The sequence below is a fragment of the Chelonoidis abingdonii genome, chromosome 1, assembly GCF_003597395.2.
Source record: "Chelonoidis abingdonii isolate Lonesome George chromosome 1, CheloAbing_2.0, whole genome shotgun sequence".
Classification (NCBI taxonomy): Eukaryota; Metazoa; Chordata; order Testudines; family Testudinidae; genus Chelonoidis; species Chelonoidis abingdonii.
Window position 1 is genome coordinate 290,473,021 of NC_133769.1, and position 14,245 is coordinate 290,487,265.

A 14,245-nucleotide genomic window follows, 5' to 3' on the forward strand; every position below is an offset into this window, starting at 1 on the left:
GAGTATCAATGTTAAAAACATAGCATATAAAGATAACAACTCAACTCTTTATTTGTTATCAGGTGTATTTTGGATAAACAGAAAACAGGTCCTTCAAAACTTACAGGCAGAGATATGTCCTTCCATATGATACATTTCAAGGTTGCTCTACTTTTGCTAAATCACATGTAGAAATAACTTTCACACACCTGATGGACACACTGAACCATACATTTTGTTGCTTTCTGGAAGTATTTATAAAGTCATTTTAAGTCTCATAGACTATGTTCCTATAGTGACTATTTAGTAATCTTACATTTAGAATATGTCAGTCCTAACAAAAAAATTAAACACTTTACATAGTTTAAGTATTAGGAAAATGTATTTAACTAAATACTAATGTATCTTTATCCTGGTTTCTGGAAACCCAAACTAGTAGATCCATTTTTCTGCAAGACAAAGAAAAGACTGATTAGAAGCATCACAGCAAATATACAATCAACGCTTTCTAAATACACAAAAAATGAAGGCAACTGAATTGTTGTAAAGAGATATTAGGACCAGATACTTAGTGGTCAGATACTATGGGTAGGCATCCCCATACTAGGGTTGGGCTTCCTATGGGTAGGCATCCCCACCCCAGCATTAGGGTTCTTATGGGTAGGCATCCCTTCCCTAGTGTTAGGGTTCCTATGTGTAGGGGACTTCGGGCTAGGCTTATGATTTCTATGGGTAGCAGTCCTGGTGCAAGTTTTAGGGTTCCTATGTGTAGGCATCCCTGCCCTAGGGGTTAGAGTTCCTAAGGGTAGAGGACTTGGGGCTAGAGTTAGGGTTCCTATGGATAGGCATCCCTTGTTAAGGTTGTGGTTCCTATGGGTAGGGGACTTTGAGCTAGGCTTACGATTCCCATAGGTAGCCATCCCAGCCCAAGTTGTAGGTTTCCTATGGGTAGGCATCCGTACACTAGGGTTAGGGTTTCTATTTGTAGACATCCCTGCCCTAGGGTTAGGGTTCCTGTGGGAAGGCATCCCTGTGCTAGGATTATGGTTCCTATAGGTAGAGGACTTGGGGGTAGTGCTAGGGCTCCTATGGGTATGCATTGCCGCCATAGGGTTAGGGTTTCTATGGGTAGATGACTTGGGACTAGGGCAGTGGTTCTCAAACATTGTCAGGACCCCAAAGTGGGTCGCAACCCCTTTTTAGTGGGCTCACCAGGGCTTGTGTTAGACTGGTTGAGGCCCTGGGCCCAAACCCAAGCCCCACCACCAGGGGCTTAGGATTTGGTTTCAGCCCTGGGCAGCAGGGCTCAGTTTGCAGGCCTCCCGCCCAGCAATGAACACTTTGGGCTTCAGCTTTGACCCCTTACCCAGGGTGGTGGGTATCGGGCTTTTGTTTTCCCCCTACTGCCTGAAGTGGCAGGACTTTATCGACCTCAGGCTTCGGTCCCCCTTCTTGGGGTCTTGTAGTAACTTTTGTTGTCAGAAGGGGGTTGCAGTACAGTGAAGTTTGAGAACCTTTGCCCTAGTCTGTAATTCATTTGTGTATATATGGTTGCCTGCTTTAACCATGTAAAAGATCTCTCGTTTCATTTAATAATCAATAAATCCATAGATAGTTTACTATTCAACTGACTAAAAGCATTGTCTTTGGTGTGAAATCTAAAGTACAAAATGACCAGGTGTAAGTGACTGGTCTCTTGGGACTGAGAGCGACCTGAGTATTTTGTGATCTTTTATGCACAGCAACTAACTATCACTAAGTTCAGCTTGCCTGGATGGCAAGATAGTCCTGTTGGGCATTCTAGTCTGTTTGTGACTCCATGGTAAGATTGTTATAATGTGTTAGGAATTCACACTTGTTACTGGGTTGGTGCCATCTAATTATAGAACAAACAATTAGTTTAGGGTCCCTGCCCTGCTTCTTGACAGTCTGCCCTGAGGTTGGCACTCACGGCTGTGAGACACTCTAGACAGTGTGACAGATGTCACCAGAAACAGTCACTGAAACAAAAACTGTATTGCATTTTTTGAAAGATACTTTGGATTAAATGTTCTATTTTCTCTCTCAAATTTCCAGTCTGCTACAGTGTAATCTTCCTGCAACTTACCTTTAATTTTGAAATAGCAGGGTTCACAATGCACAGTATTTCTGTAAATCCAAATGCTGTCTCCTGCTTTCAGATCTTCCAGAGGTCTTTTGCATACTTCACACTTTAACACATAATTATACGCACAGTCTTATGTAAAAAACAAATCCAAAAATCTGTCTAAAATTTATTTAAGCTCCAGCATGTAAGCATCCAAGGACAGAGTTGTGGCCAGTAGTATTTCAGTGTCACTGAACACAAGCTCTCCAAGGAATAGCAATCCTAGTCAGCACAGTCAAATTATTATTTTTGTGTGGTTCCCAAGGTTCAGTACCTTCTGCTTTGCAAACTGTAGATTTTCCTTCCCAATATTCTTAATTCCCTTTTCCACTAGTGTGGTTCAGATAAGTGTGCTGTTTAACAATCTTGACCTTTATGAAATAGATAGCTGAAACACAGGAGTCACTTCCCAAAACACAGGCCATGCAAGACTGGTTCAGAAATTGAGCTCTGAGTGCGAGAGTGAAAGTGAAGGTGCATGGAGAAACACCACAAAAGGAGACAAAAAAGACAGCAAGGAAGCACCAGACACAGAAGTACTGATAGTTTGCCACTGAGAAAAAACTAAAAGCGTTAACTAGAAAAGAGCTTGGAACTGTGAGAAATTAAATTGTCTCCTGCTTGATTCTTACTGTGTTCAGGGAAACAGGACTTTACATACATTTGTAAATAAACATAATTGCATGAAAGAAATACCTGACTCCATCATCAATTTCTCTCCTAATAAAGACAACCCACAAGATTCCACATTTTGGCTAACTGTTAACATCAAAAGCCTCACTAACTCCTACTAGTCCCTGGAAAATACAGCTCCTTCATAAGATTTCCAGAGCATAGGTAAAGTTCTGTGATATATAGGCGATAAGACTGCAAGTTAATACAACGGAAGGCTCCTCTTGCAGGATTAGTGGGTGGGAGAATCTGAAGCAATCCTGCAAGTTCCCTCACCACCCATGGGACCGGAAGAGGGGGAAAAGAGGTGCATGGTGCCTAGGCAAAAACTTCCTTCTCCCGGTGCAGGCTCTGTTCTGCTCCTGAAGGCAGAAGTTCTAAGGCCTACACATTGTTTTATGATACATAATATAATTCATGTTGTTCAGGATATATTTTTATTTATATTTCATGGCAGGAAGTGCAACCCCTTCTTACCTTGAAGCAAGCTGAGTGACAGCAAATCTGTAAGGCATCTAAGATCATTTTGGAATCTATACCCAGTGGCTTCCGGCAGTATGTACACATATCTTTTTCAATTATAGTCCTGTGTGTATATAATATAACATCAGCTGTCAGAAAAGCAGCTACCATTGAAATCAAGAGGGAGAATGGATTAGTATACAGCACATCAGTCAAGAATGTAATAATGATGCATCAATATTCCATGTTCTAATTAATGGTAGTGAGGTATGCACTGCAGGGATGGGCAACCTGATTAATACACTTACCAAGTAGAAAGAATACTGGCCTTATTTGGTGAGCTGAATGATTCTAAATAGAAGTCAGAACATATTATGTTGCTGGCTCCCTGAGAGTGTGCACACTAAGGAACACTAGTGTACCCAGCAGCTGGGAGAGTGTTGCTCAGCACAAGTAGACAGTATCTCTGCTCCAACTAGCACACTAAAATAGCAGTGTGGCTGCAACAGCATGGGCGGTGGGTCAGGCTAACTATCTGAATATGTACCTGGGAGTCATACAGATGAGATTGTACTTGGGCAGCTGGCCTGAACCACCATCCATGCCACTATAGCCACACTGCTATTTTTAGCACACTGGCTCAAGAAATTGCTGTACAGACATACCTTAAGTTGAGGGAGCAGGGATGGAAGCTAGTGATTAGGAGATTTTAATGTCTCAGAGAAGCAATCCCAGCAACATGATGGTTGGTTTTAGACTCTCACTCAAGTGCCCAATCTTGAACTGAGTTTTGGTGCAGAAGCAGCTGGAAGCAGTTTCCTTATCTCACTGCTGTGAATTTAACATGTGCACTGCTTGGATCATCTCAGTTCTCTCTACCTTTTCTTGTCATGTTGTTCCCAGTCCTTTCTCTAGACATCCTCATCTGCTGCTGCTGCTGCACAGGCTGCATAAATTGAACTAATTTTGTTCACACACACTGTTATGCTCCTGCATCCATTCCCATTTACTGCTGCTGTTTGCTTTATCAGGCTATACCCCTAAAAATTCACATATTAGCCCTATTTTCATTATGAGTATTTCTGAATGTGATTATTCCCAAATAATGGGAATGTGAATATTATCTGAATTTAAAATAGTGGGCACAGTTAAAAACTTCATTTTATTGATGAGTGATGTATTACTGATTCGAGCAGGTATTCCCTCTGTACTTGGAAATATCTTACCTACTGTTAAAAATAAAACTTTTAACTGCACACCACCTCCTACCCCCGAATCAGCCTATTTATCCATCTCTGTAGTATGAACATTTGTTCATTAGAGACTCTGTCTCCACTATAGCAAAGAGAATTGTGCAAAACCAACCTCTGCCGAAGGGAGATATACACAGAAGCTAAAAGCCAACTCTATCACCTAAAGCACTGGCCATTTTTTTATTAAAGATTGTGAATGTCAGCAGTGGCAAGACTAGGGGGATGGCTACATGGCAAGATGGGGTATAAATCTACCTTGCGTTAACCTGCTGTGCACTAACTGTCTGTGTGGATCTGTAGATCAAAGGGCACTAGGGAATGTTTAGTGCGTGGCAGGAGAATCCACACAAACCGTTAGTGTGCAGCAGGCTAGCGTGGGGTAGATTTGCAGCCCCGTTGGTCGCCAACTGACTGTTTGTATAGACAAGCCCTAATGTAATGTAACTTATAATGCAGAGTGCAAGGCCATGGAAATGGCAAGGTTCCAGTGAAAAGCAGACCCGTCTGAATAGACCGTCTGATCACAACAGTGGTAGCTTCTGCTGTACTTGTTTGTCTGTAGATATGGGTGCTATTGTAAAATGTCAGTGTTCCTTGATAGCACACTGCACTATTCATAGATACTTACCGATCAGAAGTAGAGTAAACAGTTTTGATAGACTTTCCAGTGACATGTTCTTCATATGCATCATTGGGTGATTTGCTGTAATGCAGTGAATGATTCGTAGTTAGCAAGCAGTACTTTTGACTTGTCAAAGCTTTACTGCAATAAGGAAAATGTGCAGTTCATAAATGCTAACCCATACCCGAACCAGTGGTCACATGGTAAAAATAAATCGAGAGATGAGTTTTGTCTTTTTTTAACACTCAGTTGAGAAAATAAATCTCAGTTTAATGTAAATTAAAACAAAATGCCAAGTTTTATGCTGTGCTGTTTTATAATTCCTTAGCATTTCAAACTGAAATCACAAACCTATCAAGCAAAATCTGAAATTGGATGTTTTGACTGCCTGTGATCTAAATGTTATAGATCGATCAGTTAGAAGGTCAGAGGAGACCACCATAGGATCATCTAGTCTGACCTCCTGTATTACCCAGGCCAGAGGACTCCCTTGAATTAATTCCTGTTTGAACTAAAGCGTATGTTAGAAAAAGCATCAGAAGACAGAGAAATGCCATGTTTTTCCAACAGTGCTAGAAGAGCTGCCCTTTTAGTACTAGCCAATCACTTTTTGCTAAAATTGTGATGTATCCCTAGAAGTACAGTGAGCATCATTAAAATATAAAGTTGTTTATTACAGAATGGTATGTCTAGTTACCACAGTAATTGTAAAGTGCCTTATACTGACAATAGGAAATACTGTAGCAAATGTAACTATTTTGGAAGCTAAATGTTCAGGTTTTTTTTAACAGAGCTTGTTCTGGCTACTTTACTGTGAAGAATAATTTCACTGAGCACAGCAATAACCATCAGTTGGGAGGCAGGTAAGAAAGTCAACCTGCCAAGCAAATTCACAGTTTGGAACTTCTTTTCTGAACTTACTTAATAACTCTATTTCCTTAGGACTACATTGATAGTACCATAAGATAATAATTACAGTTTGTATCACTGTTTTTTAATACAGTTAAAAAATAACTTTACAGTAGTGGTTACTTGTATTAGATGCCTTCTTTCAGACAGTGTAAGGGTGGTTTTATGATTAAGGCACTGATTGGGACTCAGGAAATCCTGGTTCTATGCCTAGCTGTGCCGCAGACTTCCAGACTCTCATGGGAGTTCCACCATGACAAGACATCTCTAATTTGCACTAGGAAACTCCACAGGAGCCCAGGTGGCAGAGGCTGCCCCAAAGGGATACAGTGAACTGCATCCCACAGTCTGCACTGACCATAACACTTTGCTCACCTAGTGCTACCTACTTTTCAGGCTGTGTTGGCTTTTTGAGGAGAGGCTGTGGTTGCCTTGCATCATTGCAACCTCTCTCCAGTGAGCTTCCCTCTACTGAGAAACCTGTGCCTTGCTTTACACCAGGAACCGGCAACCTTTGGCATGCAGCATGCCACGGTAAGCACCCTGGTGGCCGGGCCAGTTTGTTTACCTGCTGCACCCGCAGGTTCGGCCGATCGCGGCTCCCACTGGACAAGGTTCACCACTCCAGGCCAATGGGGGCGGCAGGAAGCAGCACGGGCTGAGGGATGTGCTGGCCACCGCTTTCCATGGGCCGCATGCCAAAGGTTGTCGATCCCTGCTTTTCACCAAGCTACCAGAAACCAGGTCTGAATTTAGCTTGCAATGGTCTTTACTTTAATCACAAGTGGCCAAGTCAGAGAGGTTGCTATGCATGTGTTGTCATAAGCATAATTCCTAATTCTGAACCTTAGAGTCCAAAATGTGGGTGCTTGCATGAAACCTCCAAGCTTAATTACCAGCTTGGATCTGCTGGCGCTGCCACCACCAAAAATTTCCAGTGTTTGGCTCACTCTGGTCTCCCCAAAACCTTCCCTGGGGGACCCCAAGACTCAGATGCCCTGAGTCTTACACAAAGGGAAATAACCTCCTCCCCTTGTCTCTCTTTACTTCCTCCCCAGGCTTCCCCTCTGTGGGTTATCCTGGAAGATTACTGTACTTAAACTCCTTGATTACAAAACAGAGAGGGCAATTTACCTTCCCCCCTCCTTCTTTTTCCCCCTCCCAGTCTTTCCCTGAGAGAGACCGTAATCCTGGCATAGGGATTTCTATCCCTAGAGCCTCACTTAGAAAGAAAATCCAACAGGTTTTAAAAAGAAAGCTTTATATAAAAAGAAAGAAAAGACATAAAAATGCTCTCTGTATCAAGATAACAATAACAGGGTCAATTGCTTAAAAGAAAATATGAATAAACAGCCTTATTCAAAAAGAAATACAATTTAAACATCCCAGCAACTACACACATGTAAATACAAAAAAAACCAATAAAGCCTATTGTTTTTCTACCTTTGTACTCACAACTTGGAAACGGAGATTAGAAGCTTGAAGACAGAAAGATCCCTCTCATAGCCGAGAGAGAGACAGACAGGAGACACAGACAAAGGGACACACACCCAAACATTCCTCCCTGAGCTTTGAAAAATCTTGTTTCCTGATTGGTCCTCTGGTCAGGTGTTTGGTTCCCTTTGTTAACCCTTTACAGGTGAAAGAAACATTAACCCGTAGCTATCTGTTTATGACATGTGTAAACATCCATATAAGTCAGAGTCTCCTATTCATCTCTGCATTTTTGTATCTGTATTTTTCAGTTGTGCCTGGCTTCTCTGAATTTCTCTCTGCTGTTCCAGTTGTTTCTCTCCAATCTGCTCTCCATCAATCTTACATTAATCTACCCAATCTCATATTGGGATTTTATAATAGCTCAAACCTTAAAACTAAATCAGGGATGGAGATGTCATTATATGTACTATGCATCTGTGATGGGGTCTGCTTACCCCCACACTAGCCCAGATAGGGTTAGGCCCATATTATTGACAGCGGAAGTCCCGCCTCCCCAGCAAGACTGGGCATACTCCAAATGCTCTAACAGTATAAGGGGAGGAAGCCCAGCTCATTCTGGGCTGGAGGTTGCAGGGGAAGAATCTGTCTGGGAAGCTCCTGCAGAAGGTTAGCCACAGCTCCTGATTATGCCAGGAATCAGAACCTTCCTGGACCCACCTGCACCCTGGTGACTGGAGGGGTGACTGGCCCTGCCAACCACAGCAAACCTGACATCTCATGGGACACCCCAATGCAGACTCTGGTAGGGAGTGACCCAGGGAGGAGGACGGAGTGGTATCTCCCACCTGGGAAACCTCAGTATGTTTCGGTAGGACCCCCCCGCTGAGTCAATGGCAAGTTGCTACACCACTGGTAGGGCCCTCGGTGGGGGCCTGCTGGAGTTGGGTGGGCCTGGGCCCCCCTACTGGGGCTGCCACACCCCTTAAGTAGGTGCCCCAATGTTATGGACTCTGGCCGCTAGGCCACGCTGCCCTGCCCTGAAGGGCTGCTTTATGGACTCTGGCCACTAGGCCACACTGCCCTGACCCTAGAGGCGTGGACCGTCACAGCATCCAGAACTCAACATAATTTTCATATTGGGTGCACTATGCCTGAAAATAACATTGTTTATGCTTAAACTGGTATTTTCAAAATTATTACATACATAAAAACTATTGAGAAAATTTTTTTCCAGTACCTATTCTCCTTATATGTCCTGGTGTACACGACATTGTCCTTTGGACTTGAGTAACTGGTTGAAGTATTATTGCTGAAATACATAAACACATGTATAACTACATCTTTAAAAAAAAGATTAACTATATATATATAAAACAATCATGAGAGGCTGTAAATAATAAGGATAATTCCTAAGCCTGAATTTCACTGGTTATTTTAGGCTCCAATCTTGCCCTCACAAAGTTCCAGGGAGCCCGCAGCCTCAGTCAGCAAATGAGTGCATGTTGTTTCATATGATAGCAGGAAACTGTTCACTACATATAATGGAAATGCACAAAAATAATGAACACCGGGATGAAATCCAATCCCTCTTCCCCCTCGAAATTCCATATTCAGAAGAATTTTTTTAATTTCAAGCCAGCCATTCTCCCCTTAATTTGCCATGTTGCTACCTGGTCTTGCAGTACCTATAGCAAAATACTTAGCACTCGTCTGAAGAATTAACTATGTAAAAATAGATAGAACATCATATGAGGACATTTCACTTCATTTAAATACTTTTAATTAATTAAATCTGCCTTTCTATTCACAGTGCCAGTAAAGGGTACACATTTTGTCAAGTTTAAAGGGAACAGCACTACATGCTGCAGCTCACTCTTTGCCTGCTATTATTGTTTTATTTCCATGACACTACTCAAAGCTAGTCACAATGTTACAAAAGCCATGACAGCTGAGAAATTGTACACCAGCTGCAAAATGTCGATGAATGTGTGTGCTGAATATTTATTCTGAGTCCTGAAGTTATGTTTCCTTTCACTCTTGGCCAAATTGTCGCCCAGGCCTATGTGGCAATGCACAAGTGTAAGTGTAAGCAAGAACCCTTAGCATCCTGTTGCAGATGCAGGAAGAAGAGCAAGGACTTTACACCTGGTTCTTCCTTCTGTGTGGAAAGGGCAGGGATGGGTGGAGTCTTGGCTCCAGCTGACACAGTGCACCTTTCATTCCTCACTACTGAGTGGCATCTTGCACTGCTACGGATAAACATCAGTAGCAGAATTCTTCCACTCTCCTCCCTGACAAGGAACAAGTGAGGAGGAGTGAAGGAATTATGGTTCAAAGTCACAGTTCCTTCCCTTTATTCCTCCTAGGGATGTGAAGTTATGGACTGCCACTTACACAGGACCATGCTTAAAGGTACAGTCTAGCCCTGTGTTAGTAATAGGGTTGTGCTGTTTGCTCCTGAAGAGTGACTATACTCATTTTCATGTTTAAACAGAAATATCACATCACTGGGGCTTTCATTTCCTCATCCAGAGTGTTCTTTCATTCAGGCAGAATGATACGTTGTTTATTTGTTGTCAAAAGATTTTTCATCATTTGATAATCCTGTTATGACTTTGTGCAGAAAAACATGTTATTTCTTATTTTCACCTGCTTTCCTGCTACCCTTCAATAAGTGGCAAGTTGGTACTTTCTCCAAGTATCCAGGGCATAACATTTGACCAGTTTTCACTGCGATTTACAGTACAAGTGTCTGTAGTTACAGATCCCAGCTAAAGGAAGAGACTCCAGCACTGAAAGGGAAGCAACTTTTAAAAAAAGATATTTGCTTCAGCCTGTGCATGGCCTGTATGGCACAAAACTCAGTTCAGTTCTGCTGAGAAAGGTGAGAGATGACACAAAGTGTCTCTGCCCACCATGTACCTTGGAGCAGTGTGACCTGGAGGTTCTATCCATACCAGCATGGAAGGCAGTTTCTGGGTGGAGCAGAGAATGTAAGGGCACAGCCAGTAAATATATCCTTTGTTTCCCTTGCCACTCCACAGGCTGGTGGGAGGATTCCAGTCTCCAGGGAACTTCTACACATAAAGCCTGTTTGCCTGGATTTTGTGTAAGGCATTATTAATTTATTTAAACTTTGTAACTCATTAATTACAGCACCTGGATCCTCTGTCATAAGAGAAGTTTGTGTTAGATCGGTTATTTGGAGCACTAGCAGAATCAGAGGGTTTCTCAGTTGTCCTAAAAAAAACAAAGACAAGACAAAGATTTGACACAAAGTATATTTTTAAATCATGCACAGTCAGACCACTTTCAGTGACACTTGAAGGCACAATGTTGCCCTGTGTTACTAACATTAGAAAGTGAACAAGAGACATTTTTTCTTTCCTTTTTTTAAAAGGGTGTGAATTTAGTGGTCATGAAATGTGGCAGATGGGCAGCCCAGCAGATTAAACCCTTCTGCATTCCCCCAGACATGTCAAGCTGTGGTGGCAGCAACCATGCAAGTTTTCTCATACAGCTTCTATGGTGACCTGGAGGGACCATCTGTAGGCTGTGAGCCAGTTGTTCAGTGTCCATCCCCAGTCAGTCCCTGGCAACTCTAATGAGAGTGGTGACAAGGTTGCCAATTAGTACCTTGTGATGGTGGTTTTGTGATGTGGAGATTTATCAGTTGGCAACTGGACCAAGATCTCCAAATAAAGGATGGGTCAAAACAGGAACCATTTTATTCACCCCCCAACTCCTAAACTTTGGAAAGGGTTATTCAGCTGAAGACGACCCAGATCCAAACTGATCTTAGTAGTTTGGGTCTATTTTCTGTCTGGAGCTAGTATTGGCTCTAGTTTGGTCATGACACACCTCCCTACTTTTGTCCAAGTCCATTCCCTGTAACATCCACTCTCACCACCTATCTAACACCCAGTGGTGTCACTTACCTGGGGAAGGAGCTTAGTGGCTTTTACTAACTACTCCTCCTTGATAATTTCAGGGAGTCCTTATCAGACATTTCAGGGGGCTCACTGAATGCTCCCTAATCCTTGAAGAAGCTAATAAGGAGTTCCCACCTAGCCCTCTTGCCCTGAAGACATCAGGAGGGTGAAAGCTATACAGACCACTAGCCACACTAAAACAAGACATCTGCAGGTATGCCGTCAGCAAGGAGAGGGGCAAGAAGAATCACTTGTAGGTCTGTGAATGAGGGCAACAGGGGAAGAGGGAGAGAGCTGGGGAGGGTGAGGGGATAAAGAGGCTGTGCTTCCACCAGACAGGGTGCCCAAATATATGCACGAATCTGAAAATGAGGCCACTAAAGACACCAAAAGGCCACAGAACCTCATGCCAAGGTGACAACAGCAGCTAGTTTGGTATGGAGATGTTGGAAAAGAAAGTTTATCACAAGACTTGTTGTGGCAAGGGAATTGTGTGGGGATACAAGGCTGTGGGTCTTGTTGGGACCCTCTGTACACTTGGATACACATCCAAACTTTTGTATGTTTTTCTTATTAATTGAATGCCAAACTCTGTAAGGTTCCCATTAATAGTTTTCATTTCTATCATCAAATTGTTGTGTTGATGGTGGGGTTTTTATGTTTTCTATATTTCTGCAATGTTGGCAATGGATTTTTGGATACATATTACATTTTAAATGGGGACTTTAAAATACCAGCACAGAACAGATATACAGATTTTTACAACAAAAAATAAGAAATCAATAATGGAGTTGTGATTATTTTTTTTAAACTTGAGTTTTGTTTCAGTTCAGGAACAAGCTACATGGATGTGTTTCAGTGTAATACGGTGATGGGTGCATTAGAAATGGCTAGCTAGAATTAGATAGACACACCAAGCAGCACCAGGATTCCTGTATAAGAATCCCAGTTTCCTAGAGTTTTCCTGGACGTAAACAGGACATTCTACAGCAGCATAAAACTTAACCTCATCAACCTAATAAAGAGATTTAAATAGGAAATGCTAACAATATTTATGAGTTTTTTTTACAGTGAAGCTCAAACAAAAGGCCACTAAAACCGTATGTCAAAAGCTATAACTCTGCCAAAAGTTACATTCAGAGAGAAAGTGATAACCATGAGCCTGAACACTGGTTATTTTGCCTGCTGTTTGATTTGTTGCAGTGAGATTGCCAAGGTCTGGATTCTCCACTAAATGCATCTTTCTCCATTTCGGTGTTTTACATGCACAGCATGTAGCACGAAGCAATACCCTCCATTGTGCCTCACCCTTGATGTGGCAGAGCTCCTTTAAGAGCGGAGAGAGAAGTTCATTCCCTATATACTTTCAGTCTTTGCCTCTCTGAGACTGCTAGCCAGGGTAGTATCTTGAGGGAGACTTTTGTGATGTGAACACCTTTATACTAAGAAAAGGATTGAAATGATTAATTTACTGAAATTACTAATCCTTCTTAAATACTTAGAGTGGGGAGAGGTTCCATTTAGATATAAAGTTTAATGAAGGATTCTCTCTAAATGAAGAGAAAATACCGTGAATGTTTTCCCTGAAAGACTGACTGCTAAATTCAGTTTCATGAAATGAATCAAGACTTCAACAGCTCAAGTGACCAAGAATCCTAGAAGCATTGTTGTATGCTTTAAACCATCAAACACCTTAATACACTTACAAGTACTTCTTTGTGACACCAAGATATTTGCATGCACTAAGGGGAGTAATATATTCTGACTTTAAAAATAAATAAATAAATACAGCTAGATATTAATTATATTAGGCAAATCTATAAATAAATTTGTTTGTTTCTAAAGATCTGAAATGTTTACATACTTACATTGGTAAGGAACATTCCCATGCACAGTACTGCACAGGAAAATGTTCCATCACTACAAATCATTTTCATTTTCAATGAATGTAAGACAGAGCTATGAATTAAGTCTCACCGATTTTTATTTTGCTCCACAGGAGCCTTTACTTCAATGAGCTCAACAAGATCTTGGCCTCTGTGAAAATGAAATATATCTCAGTGTCAGTCAAAATTTTCAATTCAGCTATAAATTAGCTATAAGGACGGAATCATAGAATAGCAGGGTTGGAAGGGACTTCAGGAGGTCATCTAGTCCAAACCCGTGCTCAAAACAGGACCAATTCCCAACTAAATCATCCCAGCCAGTGCTTTGTCAAGCCTGACCTTAAAAACCTCTAAGGATGGAGATTCCACCACCTCCCTAGTAACCCATTCCAATGCTTCACCACCCTCCTAGTGAAAATGGACTTACATTTTAAAAAGGAAGAAAGCATAGAATTTTTCCACAAGTAAGAGATTGCTGACTACACTGCACCATTGTCCTGGTTGCCTGACAAACACTACTTTCCAGGAGAACGTCCCCCATCTTTACTATTTATTAAAGCAGATGTTTGCTGAGCATTTTGAGTTTCATTAATAGAAAATAAAATCCTCTCAGTGGTTAGAGCGCTCTCCTGAGAGGTGGGAGATCCTTGTTCAAATCGTGTGTCTCCCTCTGCTAAGGAGGGGATGGAAGAGGGAATTAAACTGGGGCCCTGGGCCTCCCACATCCCAGATGAGTGCTCTAACCATTAAGCTAAGCATTATAAGGTGGGCACCATGACCTCTATTTCCTTCTAAATTTTGAATGGGACTTGATCCAGCAGGCAACCTGTGAGCACAGCTAGCAGATTGGGCCCTGCACACAAGTTAGGCAGAGGATGCTTATCTTTCCCCAGTTCATGGATCGCTCTGAGGCATAGGTGGGAGACAGTATCTGGGTACATAGAGGG

The 14,245-nt window shown here is 42.0% G+C and overlaps 2 protein-coding genes across 2 annotated transcripts in view; both read right to left on the reverse strand.

Moving 5' to 3' along the window:
• The window catches only part of SLAIN1 (SLAIN motif family member 1), a 114,965-nt gene extending 106,165 nt beyond the window's left edge, over positions 1 to 8,800 (reverse strand). Inside the window, 4 exon segments of the mRNA XM_075061709.1 lie at positions 2,087 to 2,189; positions 3,275 to 3,383; positions 5,141 to 5,275; positions 8,718 to 8,800. Of these exon segments, the coding sequence (XP_074917810.1) occupies positions 2,087 to 2,189; positions 3,275 to 3,383; positions 5,141 to 5,275; positions 8,718 to 8,800 (430 nt within the window).
• Positions 28 to 14,245, reverse strand: part of SCEL (sciellin) — a 72,405-nt gene continuing 58,187 nt past the window's right edge. Inside the window, exons 15-21 of the mRNA XM_075061742.1 lie at positions 13,390 to 13,449; positions 10,640 to 10,720; positions 8,718 to 8,789; positions 5,141 to 5,215; positions 3,275 to 3,383; positions 2,087 to 2,189; positions 28 to 428 (exon numbers count right to left, since the gene is read on the reverse strand). Of these exons, the coding sequence (XP_074917843.1) occupies positions 412 to 428; positions 2,087 to 2,189; positions 3,275 to 3,383; positions 5,141 to 5,215; positions 8,718 to 8,789; positions 10,640 to 10,720; positions 13,390 to 13,449 (517 nt within the window). The 3' untranslated portion in view covers positions 28 to 411. The remainder of the gene's footprint in view (positions 429 to 2,086; positions 2,190 to 3,274; positions 3,384 to 5,140; positions 5,216 to 8,717; positions 8,790 to 10,639; positions 10,721 to 13,389; positions 13,450 to 14,245) is intronic.